At 50.8% G+C, this 16,286-nt stretch overlaps 7 protein-coding genes across 7 annotated transcripts; 4 read left to right on the top strand and 3 right to left on the bottom strand.

Moving 5' to 3' along the window:
* Positions 1-77: 77 nt before the first annotated feature.
* APUU_10941A (uncharacterized protein) lies at positions 78-1,451 on the top strand (the record flags this gene model as incomplete). The annotated part of the gene is made up of 1 exon (XM_041706385.1): positions 78-1,451. The coding sequence occupies one exon, from the start codon at positions 78-80 to the stop codon at positions 1,449-1,451; it is 1,374 nt and encodes a 457-aa protein (XP_041550307.1).
* Positions 1,452-1,894: 443 nt separating this feature from the next.
* On the top strand, positions 1,895-3,466 carry APUU_10940A (uncharacterized protein; the record flags this gene model as incomplete). The annotated part of the gene is made up of 1 exon (XM_041706374.1): positions 1,895-3,466. One exon carries the CDS (start codon positions 1,895-1,897, stop codon positions 3,464-3,466), a length of 1,572 nt encoding a protein of 523 aa, XP_041550306.1.
* Positions 3,467-3,885: 419 nt separating this feature from the next.
* APUU_10939S (VPS9 domain-containing protein) lies at positions 3,886-6,063 on the bottom strand (the record flags this gene model as incomplete). Its single annotated transcript, XM_041706362.1, has 2 exons — positions 3,886-5,668; positions 5,720-6,063. The coding sequence occupies 2 exons, from the start codon at positions 6,061-6,063 to the stop codon at positions 3,886-3,888; spliced, it is 2,127 nt and encodes a 708-aa protein (XP_041550305.1).
* Positions 6,064-6,525: 462 nt separating this feature from the next.
* On the top strand, positions 6,526-8,468 carry atg15 (triglyceride lipase ATG15; the record flags this gene model as incomplete). The annotated part of the gene is made up of 2 exons (XM_041706351.1): positions 6,526-6,723; positions 6,783-8,468. 2 exons carry the CDS (start codon positions 6,526-6,528, stop codon positions 8,466-8,468), a joined length of 1,884 nt encoding a protein of 627 aa, XP_041550304.1.
* Positions 8,469-8,992: 524 nt separating this feature from the next.
* On the bottom strand, positions 8,993-10,598 carry fgaCat (catalase easC; the record flags this gene model as incomplete). The annotated part of the gene is made up of 3 exons (XM_041706340.1): positions 8,993-10,426; positions 10,475-10,527; positions 10,577-10,598. 3 exons carry the CDS (start codon positions 10,596-10,598, stop codon positions 8,993-8,995), a joined length of 1,509 nt encoding a protein of 502 aa, XP_041550303.1.
* A 2,491-nt stretch (positions 10,599-13,089) lies between these two features.
* Positions 13,090-14,851, top strand: APUU_10936A (putative MFS alpha-glucoside transporter; the record flags this gene model as incomplete). Its single annotated transcript, XM_041706329.1, has 2 exons — positions 13,090-13,407; positions 13,469-14,851. 2 exons carry the CDS (start codon positions 13,090-13,092, stop codon positions 14,849-14,851), a joined length of 1,701 nt encoding a protein of 566 aa, XP_041550302.1.
* Positions 14,852-15,044: 193 nt separating this feature from the next.
* echA (enoyl-CoA hydratase echA) lies at positions 15,045-16,104 on the bottom strand (the record flags this gene model as incomplete). The annotated part of the gene is made up of 4 exons (XM_041706318.1): positions 15,045-15,094; positions 15,151-15,696; positions 15,756-15,893; positions 15,969-16,104. The coding sequence occupies 4 exons, from the start codon at positions 16,102-16,104 to the stop codon at positions 15,045-15,047; spliced, it is 870 nt and encodes a 289-aa protein (XP_041550301.1).
* Between the last annotated feature and the right edge of the window lie 182 nt (positions 16,105-16,286).

Below are 16,286 nucleotides of genomic sequence, written 5' to 3'. Positions count from 1 at the left end.
GCCGTCCATCATCGGGGGGAAGTGTTACAGCTTCTGAAGGGAAAAAAAGCGAGTCCTCGCTAACCAGAGAAACCCTCATGGCATTCGCTCCATCGGTATCAGCCTTCTCTCTACCACTTCCCCTGTGGCAACAAGATCCAAGTGTTCGGGTTGCGAAGTATGAATCTAGGAAGCGCAGAAACCAGTATGATACAGGAGAAGACGAAAGCGACAATAACGGGGATGATGGCGAGACCACGGATGCTGTGTCGGAATTTGGACCCACGAACCCACCTATGATCTTGTCTCCTGAGGAAGTTGGCCAGTACCGTGTTGCAGGTCTTCCCTTTGACGAGGAATTACCTGGTGGTCATTTCCCGCATGGCCCGGCCAAAGAAAGGAACCGAAAAGTAAACGATCGTCACTCAATTGAGAAACAGTTGTCGAACCTCTCACCCCCCTTATATGCGCCTCAGTCTGCAGCACGTCAAGGGAATCTCCGGCTTCACCACCTTTCGGTGCTCACTTCCGTGCTTCATCGGTGTCTTCTCGATGGGGATTATATCCGTGCGGGCAAGGCATGGGGTCTGCTGATTCGAGAACAGTTTAGGGGTCAACCAATTGACGTGCGTTCCGAGGATAGATGGGGTATTGGCGCAGAAATATTACTGCGAAAAGACCACCAGATATCTCGCAGAGTATCTGAAGGCGCATCAACCGACGGCGATGGATATCACGGGTCTGGTGCTTTCTCAAAGCTTCTATTCACCAGAAAAGGGTTCGAAGATGCCAAGGAATATTACGAGACACTCATAATTCAGCATCCATACCAAAAGCATGCACCGAACGCTATAGATGCATTGTACTTTTATCCAGCCATGTTTGGTTTATGGGTATACGTCACACAAGAAGAAAGTGTGGCTGCACGTGGAGATCTCGAAGACCGGGATCCAGCCTCACTGAGGGAAGCCTGGGAAGACGAAGACGCCAACTCTGAGAACGGCAGTCGAGACGACTGGCAGGAGAAATATCAGAGGCTCACCGCTGGCGTTAGGGCAAAGGAATTGGCCGAAGCTTATAGGATTTCTGCGAGGATGGATGGGCTTCTTACATCACCCCCGTATTCAGACAGCCCGGAATTGCTTGAGCTGCGGGGCATGGTGTCTCTCTGGATCGCCGATCTGCTCATTTCAAGCCTGCCTTCTGGGGACAGTGTTGATGAAGACGAAGTTAGTTACACCGGAATGGGTAATGTTGATGATGATAATGATGTTTTCATGTCCACGGCGAAACCTGATAATGTGGAAGCGAGACAAGAGCGGCGAGCGGCCATGGAAAAGAGAGAACTGGAAATTACCAAGTCGACAGAATACATGGAGAAGGCCCAACAACGGAAACGGGGAGTTGATTCCAAAATGCAGGATTTGCACATCGTCAACGACATGTCTCTGCATTCATCCGATTCCAATTGATTCTGGGGGGGATATAGATCTACCCGAAATGTCTAAATAAAATGTTTACTTGTACGTGCAATGCTCTTACACATACTATGTAGGTATGGCCATGTATCCCATTTTGGAAATATTACTTTTGATTTTCACCAGAGAGCCGATATAGGAAGAAGAATACTAAGAATTAAGCATTCACTCTGGCTGTATTGGTGCTGTGGTAGGGTTGGAGGGTGTACTAGTGCCAAGCCATCGGGTGCCTGAGGACCCAACGCGTCTCGTCTCGCATGAATTTCGAACAACGCCCGTCCAGAAACAAACTTCCCAACTCCAAGCCATCCACGAGAAGACCAATTGGAACCCGTACGAATCCATTCCATCTGATTTAACCCCGTACAAGACTGGCCTTGCTTCATCGGCATGCCATTCACATTTTCTCCCCGCATCCAAGCTAAACTCAATTAAACATGGGTGTCGGGGACTATGTGCACTCAAAGGAGAATCGCCAGCACCATCCTCGTGCGGATGTACCCCCAAATCAGGCCAGGAAGGCTTTAGCTGAGCAGGCTCGTGTTGAAGTTCCTCAAACGGCCCTGGTTGCGCCTATCCCCATTTCAGGCAATAGGCAGGCGCCAATAGATCGATATGGCACGCCATTTCAGGATGATGGGCTTGCCGAGCAACCCGTCCACAGGGATGCCTTCGACACTGATGTGGAAGGTATCGATGAATCGACAATTGCAGCAACAAGTGTGATTGGAATTGATGAAGAGCCGTACCGACTGTCACCCACTATTCGTCCAAATGTGAATGTGCCTGTTCAGCTCCCGCCACCCCAGCCATCGCCTCCACGCCAGCTGCGTGCAGCTCGTCGTGCAAACGAGTCCAAATGGTACGAGGGTCTAGGTGATAGAGCGCTAAAGTCAGCTGGATTTGATTTGGACGAGTTGGACGCCGCAAGCCAGCTTACTTCCACGGCTGGCGACGATGAACAGTCAAACGATGCAGATGACCAACGTTACGTGCCTAGGTACCGCGGCGGTGAAGAGCCTCTTAGCAGAAAGCTACAGAACTTTTGGTCTGCCAGTCGGAGAACATATCAATCCGATGCCGAGGAACATACAGAGCCAACCAAATCTCAGTCCCTCATCCCAGTTGCATCGGCCTCAAAGCCGCTTCCTGCTAGTAGCAGGAAAGTCACCCTTCCACGAAGCAAAACAACAACTCCCAGGACTAGATTTAGTCCGCCCAAACCGTCTCTCCTCGACCAATTGGACCTGACCCCTACGCGACGGAGTCCCAACCTTACTAGGTCTCATTCTCGAAAGGAAAGAGAAAGGGACAGCGACAGAGACAGAGACAGAGAGCAGGAGAACAATAAAGCAGCCGACGATTTTCTTAGAGTGGCAGACGAAGGCCTAGGTCTATTCACAGATAACAACTCCCGTCCAGATGATAGTCTCCAGTCCCTCAATGTCTTCGACATGACAAACTTCGACGACCTTGAAAACGACTCCTCTATGAACGATCCATTCTCGCGTCGCACTTCTATAAGACGGACTGGAACAGAAGAGACGCCTAAAGCAAAGAAACGCAATCTCGAACCCGACTATCCACCCGAAATCCTATGCACCAAATCCTTCAGTGAACTCCAAGCCGAGCCATTTGAACACGCCCCCGCTCTTAGGGCACCTAGGCCAGCCAAAGAACCACAGGTGCAACATCCCCCGGAGAAGGGAGAAGAAGAAGACAAGGTTTCATTCCTTCTACGGCTCTCCGAGCAAGAGCGCGGAGAATTTTTTTCGAAGCTTTCAATGAATGAGTGGGAAGGATGTGGCGATCTACTAATTGAGGAGTTCAGCAAGATGATGGTGAAGATGAAGGACTTGCGTCATGCCCGTCGCAAAACTGCGGCTGTGTTCGAGGCTGAGGTTAAGAGGAGACATGAGGTGGTGGAGGAGCAGTCGGCAGAGATTACTGGGAAGTTTGAAGAGATGAGGGCGGGTGGTGCTGAGGTCCTTCGTGGGCGTTCGCCTTGAGAGCGTTTCTATGAATATTTCTTAGGGCCCCCTCTTCCTTGCAAGTTACGTCTTATTATGATAATTTTTTTTTTTTGCCTCTTCAGCATGAAATAAAGCGAAGCGAAATACCAACAATATGACATGTGAGTATGGTTGCCCTATTCATTGTGAAACGCCTACTTCAACTGTCGTCATGTTTCATTTACTAGAGAAATACCTACGCATCTATTAAGAGCATCAATATACCCCTTTTCAGAGGTACATTTGCAGCTATGACGTTGTTTTACTCCAATCTATGCCAAATCGCTTCAAATTCTCAATTCGAGACAACCTATCCGAATCACCGAAACCAGCAGTGGCTCAGAATTAACAAGTACAAACGTTTCAAGAAGAAGGTGGACCGAACAACCCACTTCCACTGATATCGACGAAAGGCATTATTTGGACCCAGAACCCTGCTTCAAGAGTGCTGCAGATATACGTTTGTAATCTTCAAGTAAAACGCTTACATCCCCAATTGTAAGCTCGTTCGCGTTTTGAGTCTGGAGAAACCTTTGGATTGGCGGATCAGCCCTTGTGTCGCTCGTAGATGGCGGTGCTTTCGTCCGGTTTGAGAGAGAAGGCAACCCAGGTGATTCGGGTGTAGCACGACCAAAGCCTCTGATCATTCCGGGAATATGGTTAAGCGGGTTGAGCGTGTTTCCAAAGCTCCTCACAGACTCAAGCGTGGGGGTTGACATTGCAGAATTGGGGTTCGCCCGGGCATCATCTTTCGAAAGGTTTGGAGTAGGTATTGATGCTTTGGATCCTTGCGTTCGCACGCTATCCGTGCTTCTATCACGAGGAGATCTCTGCCCACTGACCAGGCCCGTGAAGGTGTCCTCCGCCTTAGCTCCGATTCGCCTCAATCGGGACTGCTCTGGGAGAGGCGTCTCTTTCGAGACACCTGCCTCATTAATCAACTGGGCACTGTCACTGGATGCTGGGGACGTAACTAGACGTCTAGCCTCCGCTAGTGTTTTTGGCAGTACAGAGTCTGGTGATCCATCTTTGCCTGGAATCTGATTGGACTGCAGCTCTTTGAGGCGGCCAAATAAAAGGCTGAAGCTGCTGTCAAGCGCTGCGCTAATGTTCTTCAGTCCTTGGTCGGCGGTGTTCCGGACGGCATCATTGGCAGCCCCTAGAACTTTTGCTGGAGGTTGCAAGAGGGTATTCAAACGACCTTGCTGGGAAGATGTCGGCCCCGGCAGGGTGTCGGACGGCTCGGTTGCAATCGACTTTGGAGGTTCAGCAGAAGCATTCACGGACGAAACAGATGATATGGCCTTCTCTGGAACGGGTTGAGGAGGACGTGTATTTTCAGCAAGTGGTACTGAATCGATCCCAGGAGCTTTTGCCTGGCGTTCTTCTCCTTCCTCTGCGCGAAGCTCGGAGAGGTCCACATTCTCAAGAAAGCAAATGGCAGCCTCTAGATTAGTCAAGCAATATGCAGTCTCGCCATCGACCTTACTGCTCGTCCTGAATCTTTGAACAAAGAGAAGGTTACTTATGATGTTGATTCCCTCAGGCGGGCAGGTAACCAATGTGTATATCAGAGCTGGTAAAATCTCGTCGGCGGAGGAAGAGGAAGGTAACAATTTAGTCAGGGCATCCACAATTGCTTTGTGAGTCGCAGCAAGATGCCGGAGCTTCCCTAATGGATGTTTGTCCTCGTCCATTTTTGTGAGATAATCACGAGCAGTTGAGAAGCAGTCATTAGCTTCCTTCTGGCTTTGCTCGTTGACTGCATTTATATCAATATCAACCCCTAGCTCTCTTAGGTTGATCCCGACCAGAAGCAACGCTGCTGTTTTTGATCGCAACTTTTCATCTCTGATTTCATCCAGGGTGCTCTTATGTCTCCATATCTTCTCATAAATGCTTTCACAAGCTCTTCGTTCTACAGCTTCTTCAAGGTCAACTTGTTTGGACGCAAGCAGTTTTCGAGCTGTCCGTTTCTCAGCCACTTCCGAAGCTGTTAACATCTGGCGGCTGGAGGCATCTGCATCTTTACTGTTGTACGGATACGGCGAGGGATCGCGATTTATGCGGGAGGCAAGTGTAGATATATGTGTTGCTATATGTGATTCGGCTCGGACGTAGAAATCTTGGTAAAGGTTTGATATTCTGTCTATTGTAGGTGGGGAAGAGTGTACTCGGGCGCTCAGGGAGGCGACAAATCTACACAAGAGTTAGCAACTGGGAAATAATATAGTTATGAATAGAACATACCTATCAGTAAGGCTGATTAACTCAATCGGCAGCTCCTCTGGCTGGTTCGGCACGTTTCTTGAGAGCACCGAAGCTTCCTCACCATCTGGCTCATCGTCCATAGAGGGACCCGAGGTACCTGGCTTCTCAAACAAATCCGGATCGCCATACTCATCCCCATCGTTTTCCGCCAGACTCAGAGGTAGTGCATCCGCATCGACCGACTCCGGGATTGCGACGGATTGCACCGTTTTCGCCCTTGACCGAATGAAGGGACTGGTGCTTGAATTATCCATTCGAGGGAACGAGCGGGTCGCATGCAGACGAGGCTTTGCGGAGGCATTGTCGGAGGTACCGGACGACATGGTCGTAGAGCGAGGTAAATATACTGTTTTTAGGTAGCCTGCTACCTTTTCTTATGTAGCCCACAAGCTGTCCCCGCAGGAAGCTCGGAGCTCAGTCGATGACCGGAAATTAGACTCTAGAGTTCGGAACGCCGCGACGGAGGGAAAATCAGAAAAAGTAATAATAGCCAAGGTCTATGTGTCGATTTTCCACATATTTAAACGCCCGTCCAGACTTCGCATGACCAACGAAGCTGACGGTGAGATTGACTCAGTGATTGGGAGCTATCTTCCTCCTCAGGTGCTCGTCCCACCTCCAAGGTTCCCGTGACGCGATCCCTGTAAACACGTGACCACCCCTTCTCCGCAGTGCGTCACCGACCACCCACCGATAAGTGCCTGGACCTGGACTCGAGTCCGCCTCTGCAGTCTGCACATCCGCGTCTCATTTCTTAGTCTGCATCATTACTATCGCCCCTAATCATGGAGCAACCTCACAGGCGCACGAGAAAGCGCCATTTGATGGACATGAGGTCCATTACGCTACTTATGTCGCTTACCCTGCTTTCTTGCGTGTCTGCGTATCGCCCTGTATACTTCGGCTCACAGGAGTCATCCCCCTTCCCTCCACCACAAATTCCGTTGGGGGATGCTCCCTCACTGTCCAGATCGCATGAATTCGTAAGTTCTGTATTTTAACTTGGTCATATTGACTGTACAGGCGTTCTAACTTAATTTAGAGCCTTCGCCACATCGTTCAGCGAGGGGCTTACGAGCACCCCGACCTTCACAGACGGCTCGACATCAAACCGCATACTCAACTCCGAGCCGTATCGGAAGATGGAACAGAAGGCTCTGAGCCTGCTGATTTTCACGCACCACTCGTTGCATCCTCCGAACCTGTCACCATTGAACGGCTGGCAGATCGACGCCTATCCGCAATTGAGGAGCACCTGGCGGCTGCAAGGAACACTGGATCGGCGGTCACTCTCTCATCGTCAGACTGGTCCATGGACACTGTAGCGGGACCTGATGTTACGGATAAAAAGACTGTTTTGACCTTGGCGAAGATGACGGCAAACGACTATATTGAAGTACCAGGATCCGAGGACTGGCAAGATATCAATGGTAAACTTAACTACTCGACTAGTTTTGGTTGGCAAAACGATGGACTCCGTGGCCACATATATGCGGATAATACGAACAGTACTATTGTTATCTCGCTCAAGGGAACCTCTCCCGCTCTTTTCGATGGCGCAGGGACGACCACCAACGACAAGGTGAATGACAATCTCTTCTTCAGCTGCTGCTGCGGCCAAGGTGGATCCTATCTATGGCGGCAGGTCTGTGATTGTCAAAAGTCTGCGTACAATGCAAATTTGACTTGCATCATTGAAGCTATGAACGACGAGAACCGTTACTACCGCGCCTCAATCGACTTGTATTCTAATGTCACCGAGTTATATCCGAACGCAAATGTGTGGCTGACGGGTCATTCATTGGGGGGTGCTATGTCTAGCTTGCTCGGGCTGACCTTTGGACTGCCTGTTGTCACCTTTGAAGCCATCCCTGAAGCACTTCCGGCTGCCCGATTAGGCTTGCCAAGCCCACCAGGGAAGGACCCAAATTTGCCCCAAACGAGGAAGAACACAGGGGTATATCACTTCGGACACACTGCGGATCCCGTCTACATGGGAACTTGTAACGGCGTCAGCTCTATATGTACATGGGGTGGCTATGCAATGGAGTCCGCATGCCACACTGGCCAGTTATGTACTTATGACACAGTCGCAGACAAGGGATGGCGCGTTGCAATTGGCACACATCGCATCAAAGCTGTTATCTCAGACGTTCTTGAGGTATATGATGACGTGCCGCATTGTGTGCCAGAGGAGGAATGTTATGACTGTGATCTGTGGAAATTCTTCCGCAGTAACGGCTCTGAAAGCACGACGACAAGCTCGCCTCCTACTTCAACAACCTCGACCACATTGACCCGGACAACTACTTGTGAAACGCCTGGATGGTGGGGATGCCTCGATGAGAGTACAACCACTGATCCTCCAACAACTACCACTACGACCACATCTACCTGCAAAACCCCAGGTTGGTTTGGGTGCAAGGATCCCACGTCGACCACAACAACAACCACTGAAGCGCCTACCACAACAACAACCACCTGCAAAAACCCAGGCTGGTTTGGGTGCAATGATTCTACGTCGAGCATAACAACAACAACAACAACAACAACCTGCAAGGATCCAGGATGGTTTGGCTGTCGCGACCCCACATCACCGACCACCCCGCCAACCTCCGCATCCTCAACTTCCACATGTGAAACCCCGGGGTTTTTCTGGGGTTGTTATGACACCGCAGCAGCTGCCGCCAACCACCTCATCACGCCAGCACCAGAATTTCCACTTTGAAACCAGGAAATCCACGAGGTAAAACCCTCCTTTTACGACTATATACGAACTGCGAATTCATCTCACGTCCTAGCATATCTTTTGTCTTGGATTCGGATCTGGCGTTCTCCACGGCGTTAGGGTTACATTTTTCGGCTTCTGTTTTGAATACACCATATTGTTATTTCATAACCTTATGTCTACCCAGTGCCCGACTTAATTGGGTCCACTAGGGAAGATTAGATCCTACGGGAACGCTTTTTTTGTTTAGCACACATAGCATTAGATCAGTACCCTGCTAAATCTCGGTTACTTATCCAACTTTTTTCTTCCATAGCATATCAACATAATTTACTAGTATATTCCAGTCGGCCAGGCCTCGGATTGGCACTAAGAAATTGTCAGTTCAAGAACAACTACTACAACTGCAAGCACTAGGCTTGGGGAGCAGGTATATAAAACGGATGTATGATCATTTCTTGAAAAATAAAAATAAAAAACCACATTGTTAAGCTCTATAACGACATAACCAGTTCAAATTAGAATTACAAACGAGCCTTAGCAGCATCAGTGACATTTCCCTCGGTAGCCTTCTCAAGTCTCGCGCCAAGGTCAGGGTTCACGCGGCGGAACATTCCGTACGTCGCCTGGCGGACCCTCGGGTGGGCATTGCACAGGTGTCCCGCAACGTTACCAACGAAGTTATCCTGCTGTCCGGGCTGGCGGCCGAGAACCTGCCAAAGGCCGTTTGCCTGGACGTAGTCCTCGTCTGTGACGGGGAGCTGCTCGGCGACAACAGCACCGGCCCACTTCTCGTGTTCTTGAGAGGCCTTGACGGGCTTGTATTGCAGAGGACGGAAGGTGGATGGGTAGTTCGGGTTTGCGCCGTGGTTGCCGTGTACACTCATGACACCGTCGCGGTGGAAGGGTGTGAATGACTTGAGGGGGCAGTTGACGGGGATGGCTTGGTAGTTTGAGGTGCCGAGACGGTGGCGGTGGGTGTCTGGGTATGAGAAAAGGCGGGATTGGAGGACTGGGTCGGCGGAGGCTTCGACACCTGGGACCATGTGGGAGGGGGAGAAGGCGGCTTGCTCGACTTCGGCAAAGTAGTTTTCGGGGTTCTTGTTGAGAGTGAAGCGGCCGAAGCGGCGGAGGGGAACTTCGGATTGAGGCCAGACCTTGGTGAGGTCAAAGATGTTCCAGCGGAACTTTTGGGCCTGCTCGGGGCTCAGGACCTGGACGTAGCAGGTCCACGAAGGGTGCTCGCCGCGGGCGATGGCGCTGAAAAGGTCCTGGGTGTGCCAGTCGGGGTTCTCAGCGGATAGGCGACCGGCTTCAGCATTGGTGAAGGTCTTGTTGCCCTGGTCTGTCTTCAGGTGGAGCTGGACGTAGTTGAAGGTGCCGTCGGGCTTGATCCACTTGTAGGTGTGACCGGAGTAGCCGTTCATGTGGCGGTAAGAGTAGGGGGTGCCGCGGTCGCTGAAGAGGTGCATGACCTGGTGAACGGCCTCCTGGTGGGTAGAGAGGTAGTCCCAGAACATGGTTGCGTCCTTGAGGTTGGTTTGGGGGTTGCGCTTTTGGGTGTGGATGAACATGGGGAATTTGCTAGGGTCGCGCAGGAAGAAGACAGGAGTGTTGTTGAAGACCCAGTCCCAGTTACCCTCCTCAGTGTAGAATTTAAGAGCAAATCCTCGAGGATCGCGCGCACTGTCGGGAGAGCCCTTTTCACCTCCAACGGTTGAAAAACGGACAAAGTTCTTGGTCTTCTTGCCAACTCCCTTGAGCATGTCAATGACCGTGATGTCACTGATATCGTCGGTAACCTCGAACTCGCCATAGGCGCCAGCGCCCTTGGCGTGGACCACTCGCTCAGGAATGCGCTCACGGTCGAATGAGGCGAGAAGGTCGATCAGGTGGAAGTCCTGGAGGAGGAGAGGCCCGTTGGAGCCAACCCGCTGGGAGGCTTGAGGGTCCATTACCTGCGCCTGTTAGTGTGTCTCCAACACGTTTTGCGACGATTGACCTACAGGACAGCCATTGGATGTGGTGTAGACCGGAGTCTCATTATAACGGTAAGTCTCTGAAAGCCGTCAGTATTGACCCAGAAGCTCGCTGCAGAGAGAACTTACTTTGCTCGTCGTCTTTGCCCATGGTGGCGGTGGTAAAACAATGGCTAAGTGCTAGTTGAGATTGAAGAAACCTGAAGACACAGAGAGGCCAGGAGGGGATGCGGGGTTTATATAGGCTGGATACTGGTAGCTCCCAGGTGAGGGGAATGCAGTGGAATTCCAGATATAAAACAAGTTGGGCCCACGGTGCTGCCTCCCACTAAAAATTCTATACTGACAGCTTTGGCCAACCAGAGGGATTTAAAATGTCAACTGGGCTGCTCCACCTTGGAAACGGCAGGCCATTCCGATCATTTACGGCGTCTCAGAATGAGAGCTGGCTCGGCTGAACGGTTCGCTGTCTCCTGCCCCCAAAAGACGCCCGCGATCATCGTGGCTCCCCGCATCCAATCGCGGAATACATTATACTTCACGTCACTCGGCGGAATACCAGCCTTGCCCGGAACCCGGAGGTCTCCGCTGGCAGCCCTCTGTTTTGATCTCTACTTTAACCCTTTGGAAGTGAATTAATGAATGGATGTTAGCTTTGAAGACTTTGTCACTATCTTGACCAGCTGAAGAAGGTATTCATCTGTGTTCTCTGTACAGATGCATCGCATTTAATTCCTGTTTTCCACCAAGAAATGCGAAATCGGGAGCGCTCCCGGTCTCGCATCTTCCCCGAAACAGGCAACAATTACGCCCGCCAGCCCCCAACCAGACCAATTTTGTTGGTAATCAGGCCCTTTCGCGGCCACTAATCACTGATTCTGGCCATGGCTCGTTTTGAATAATCAACACGCCTGGCCTGTTCCACTGACTAAAGCTCCACCGTCGTTTCCATCCCCAGCAACGCTCTCCGCATCTCCAAACACTCTCGGCTCCGTGAACCGTCTGCCGACATTGTCCATTGCCCATCAAACATCGTGGACATTTAGCAGGGCTTCTCCTGCAGTAGCACATAGAGTCAATCATTTCCTAGGTATATTCACTAACCCGACTATTTTTCGTGATTCGCCTCACCACAGTATACACACCTGTGACCGTCGACTTCGATGGCCTGACACAAACCGAAATAGCCGGTTGGAGAAAGCCGGTTTCCGCCGGGAAACTAGGTGCGTAGCACCCTCTCTTCAGTTACTCAGGCAATTATTGGGCTTGGGAAAAGACGGCTCATATGCGGACTAGCCCGGCCTATTCGACATCAAGGCCAATAACGTTTACAGAAATGTACGCTGTGAAATAAGTGTACATCGGGCCACATTCTCGTCTCGGGATCGAGAAGCCTTCGGCTCTGACGATGAGGTAATTGATACTTACTTTAGCTCTCTTGTATCGACGATCCGAAGTGGAAGTGAGATATTTAGAGAGCCTTAAGCGAAGTTAAGCACCTCGCTCAGACACCCGTGGACACCTATCGTATAGTTATTTGCGCATCTGGGGAAACCATTGGCATTGTTTCGGGTTGTTAGTCCATTTTTAACAGTCCAGTCTCATCCTGAATTGCTTAAAGACCAATGGTGCCCAGCGTCAAAGTCTTATACTTTGACGCTGGGCAGAATAAGGCTAATGAATACACAACGATAAGAAAATAGGATCGGATGAAGAAAAGCAGGCGATAGAATGCTCCATTATACTTGGGCCCAAGTACATTCGAATGAGGGCACTGGGCAGACGGGATAAGCGGTCTAAACCCGGCCACACCTGATAAATACGAGATATACAGTGTACTTAGTTATAAGCAGCCGAAGCCAGCTTAGATGAGTTCCTGGTTGTTAACTAACTAATCCAGGAGCTGTAAACATCCCTATCAATTGTTACATGCTAGGCCGAGTATGGAATAACTACCTACGGCGTTCCCTGAGACTCAAAGTCAACTCCTCTCCCACATCCTTCTCTCAGAAGCCTTTGGAAGTGGTTGGAATGCGCGCTTCCTAGTGCCGTTAAGACGAAGCTGTCCCGTGCCGACGGTGTTCCTGCAAGTTGGAGCCGGGCCTGGACTGTTCCTAATCCGGACATCGCGCACGCCGGGCTCGACCACCAACTGCCGAGTCTCAACATTAAGGTTCTTAACCCCTGTTTCTATGCTTGCGGTTGTTCTGACCGTGTTCTCTACTCATGTATATGCTCGCATGACCAGCTGTTGATCTTTCCTCAATGTTTTGAAAGGCTGGCCCGTGAACCCGCACACCACCAAGGGCTTGGCTTCAATCCTCTCCGTGGTCAATGGTCTGTTCCCCACAAACCCCAGCACTCAAATGCTACCTTCAGGTGCATTATCCTCTGTTAGTGCTAGCGCCGTATCCGTTTATTTCCCTTTTTCATTCTCTTGGATGCTCAGTCGCTCACGTTCCAGGTCGGCAGAAATCTTTGCGAGTGGGCTAGTGTAGTGTGGATCCTCCCCGTGGCCCCCGCCGGCCGCCACGGATATAAATCTCTACCGATCCATCTTTCTGGTTAACCAGACAGCGCGTCAGGCTTCAGCATTGCTCCCTTGTCTCAGTCGATTACACCCGCGTTGCAGGGCTTCCGGAATGATGGAGCCCTCCAAGACTCAGGATGTGGTCACTCCAGTCAAAGATGAAGCGTCCCACGGTGGTCATGACTCTCCGAATTCAATGGCCAAGGTCGTTGAGAATGCGAAGTTGGCTGCTCAAAAAGAGCAGAAGATGACCCTGTGGCAGGGAATCAAACTCTACCCCAAAGCCGTTATTTGGAGTGTCATTATCTCTACTACCATTGCCATGGAGGGCTATGATATCTCGCTTGTCAATAACTTTTACGCTTTTGAGCAATTCAATCGCAAATACGGTGAACTGGGCTCTGATGGAGATTACCAGGTTCCTGCACGGGTAAATCTACTCTTCAATTCGATGTATGACATTATTACTGACGATTGGCTGGGTTTTATAGTGGCAATCCGGTTTGAGTAACGGTGCGTACGTCGGAGAAATCATCGGCCTTTTGATCAACGGTTGGGCCTCTGAAAAATTTGGATACCGATACACTGTCATGACATGTCTTGTCCTCATCACCGCCTGGACCGCCATCTTCTTTACGGCTCCGAACGTCCAAGCCTTACTTGCTGCTGAAATCCTCGCCGGTATACCCTGGGGTGTCTTCCAGACACTATGCGTCACCTATGCGTCCGAAGTCTGCCCGGTTGCACTGCGCAGCTACCTTACGACCTACGTTAACTTCTGCTGGGGCTTGGGACAACTAATTGGTGTCGGCGTCATCCGGGCTATGATCGATCGTCACGACGAATGGGCTTATCGCATCCCGTATGGACTGCAATGGATGTGGCCGCTGCCACTCTTCATCGGAATTTGGCTAGCACCCGAATCACCTTGGTGGCTAGTCCGGAAGGGTAAGACGCAGGATGCGAAAAGATCTTTACAACGATTGACAAGTCCAAACGGAGACACCGATTTTAATGCGGACGAAACAGTCGCCATGATGGTCCACACCACAGCCTTAGAACAGAAGATCACTACCGGCGCTAGCTATCTGGACTGCTTTAGAGGAGTTGATCTGCGTCGCACAGAAATCGTCTGCATGGTGTGGGCTATTCAAAATCTCAGTGGCAACTCGTTCTCCAACTACTCGACATACTTTCTCCAGCAAGCAGGCCTCCCAGACAAATCGGCATATTCGTTTGCGATGGGGCAGTACGGCATCAACATGGTCGGTGTATTCGGTGCGTGGTTCCTAATGTCGTTGGGAGTCGGCCGCCGCAACCTCTACCTCTACGGCCTATGTGGTCTCTGCGTCATGCTGCTAGTTATGGGCTTCCTTGGTCTAGTCCCAGAGGAGCATCGGACTGAGTCCTCCCTCGCAACCGGGTCAATGATGCTTATATGGGCTTTGTTCTATCAGTCAACGGTTGGAACTGTAGCCTACTCGCTCGTTGCGGAAATCTCTACTCGTCGTTTGCAGATCAAGACCGTTGTCCTCGGCCGTATCCTGTATAACATTGTTGCCATCATCTGCGGCGTTCTAACGCCATATATGGTAAACCCCACTGCGTGGGACTGGGGCAATTTCGCCGGCCTTTTCTGGGGAGGCATCTGCTTCCTGTGCATCATATACACCTTCTTCCGCGTTCCCGAACCCAGCGGCCGCACTTTTGCCGAGCTCGACCTTCTCTTCGAGCGCCGAGTTGGTGCTCGCCAATTTAAAAATACACAAGTTGATGTCTTTGATGAGACGTTCGAGGGCCGAGTGGTGGAGGACTACCAAAACCAGAGGCGTGGGCCAACCGTTGATGCAGAAATGCAAGGTAGCGTGTTCTGAGCTACTACTCCTCATGACCATGCTAGTACTACTAATACTCTACGAACTGCATAATACTAATTAATGAATGTACATATATACGATACGAGGCAATGAATGCACCTAATGATGCCTTTGGATATAATTAATAATACCAATTCGATTCACTTTCCTATATCCCACTGCATAGAATAACAGTTTTGAGCGCAGCTTCTTACTCGTTCGACCATTCAGGCTTCCTCTTCTCCGCGAACGCAGTCATACCTGTTCTCAGTTAGCACTTGCGCAGAACTAAATATAAAAGAAAGTTGAAACCATACCAATCTTCTGATCCTGACTTCCAAACAGCCCATGGAACAATCTCCGCTCATATTCCACTCCCTCCCTCACTCCCAATTCCTGGCTCTTATTCACAACCTCCTTCGCCGCAACAGTCGCAACCTGACTGTATCCCGCGATCTTCTCCGCCGTCTTGAGCGCCTCTCCAAGCAATTCATCCTTCCCACCTTCAACAACCTTAGCCGCAACACCCCATTCTCCGGCCTCCTTTCCACTAAAGTTATTCCCTGTCAAAATCAATTCCATCGCCTTACTCTTCCCCACAGCAGCCGTGAGACGTTGCGACCCCCCCGCACCGGGGATAACGCCAAGCTTTATTTCGGGCTGTCCGAAAGTGGCCGAGGACGTGCAGTAGATGACATCGCACATCAGAGCGAGTTCGCAGCCACCGCCAAGGGCGTAGCCGGACACAGCGGCAATGACGGGCTTGCGGATTGAAGTTGCGAGGTGCGACCATGGGGCTATGAAGTTGTTACTATAGGCGGCGGAGAAGGTTAGGGGGGCCATTTCTTTGATGTCGGCGCCGGCTATACACTCGTTAGCGCATATACATTTATGGGTAGATATTTGAGGGTTAGAGTTTTACCGGCAAAGGCTTTCTCGCTCCCGGTGATGACGATAGCGCCGATGTCCTTGCTTTCATCGTATTTGGAGAGCGCATCGTTGAGTTCTTTGAAGAGTGGGCTGGAGAGGGCGTTGAGGGCTTTGGGGCGGTTGAGGGTAACTATAAAGGAAACGGCAATTAGAATTGGGGTCCGGTTTTTGGTGCTTTAGATGTATTTTGTTGGTGTGGACGTACTCAGGCCAACTCCTGGCTTCGGGATTGAGGTGAGGATGTGCTCATAGCTCGGAGAAGCGGAAGAGTATAGGCGGACGCGGGCGAAGTAGGTTGTAGTTCGCGCAGAGAAGAATCGGGGAGCTTGACGGGCGAACATGGTGATTTGTGCTGCCAGGTACGTGAATTGATGGGGTTAACGGAAGAAACAACAATATTTTGAAGCTGCAATGGTTGGAATGAAGATGTTCAAGTACCTAGGTCGATGCTCCGGCACGGGAGAGCTAGGAGATTCCCCGCATTGCCGATGCAAGCCGTCTGCTCGGTTCCGAGGTAACATTC

This window comes from Aspergillus puulaauensis, chromosome 1, assembly GCF_016861865.1.
Source record: "Aspergillus puulaauensis MK2 DNA, chromosome 1, nearly complete sequence".
Taxonomy (NCBI): domain Eukaryota; kingdom Fungi; phylum Ascomycota; class Eurotiomycetes; order Eurotiales; family Aspergillaceae; genus Aspergillus; species Aspergillus puulaauensis.
The sequence above is the reverse complement of the archived record's forward strand: the minus strand, read 5'-3'. Positions and strand labels throughout refer to the sequence as shown.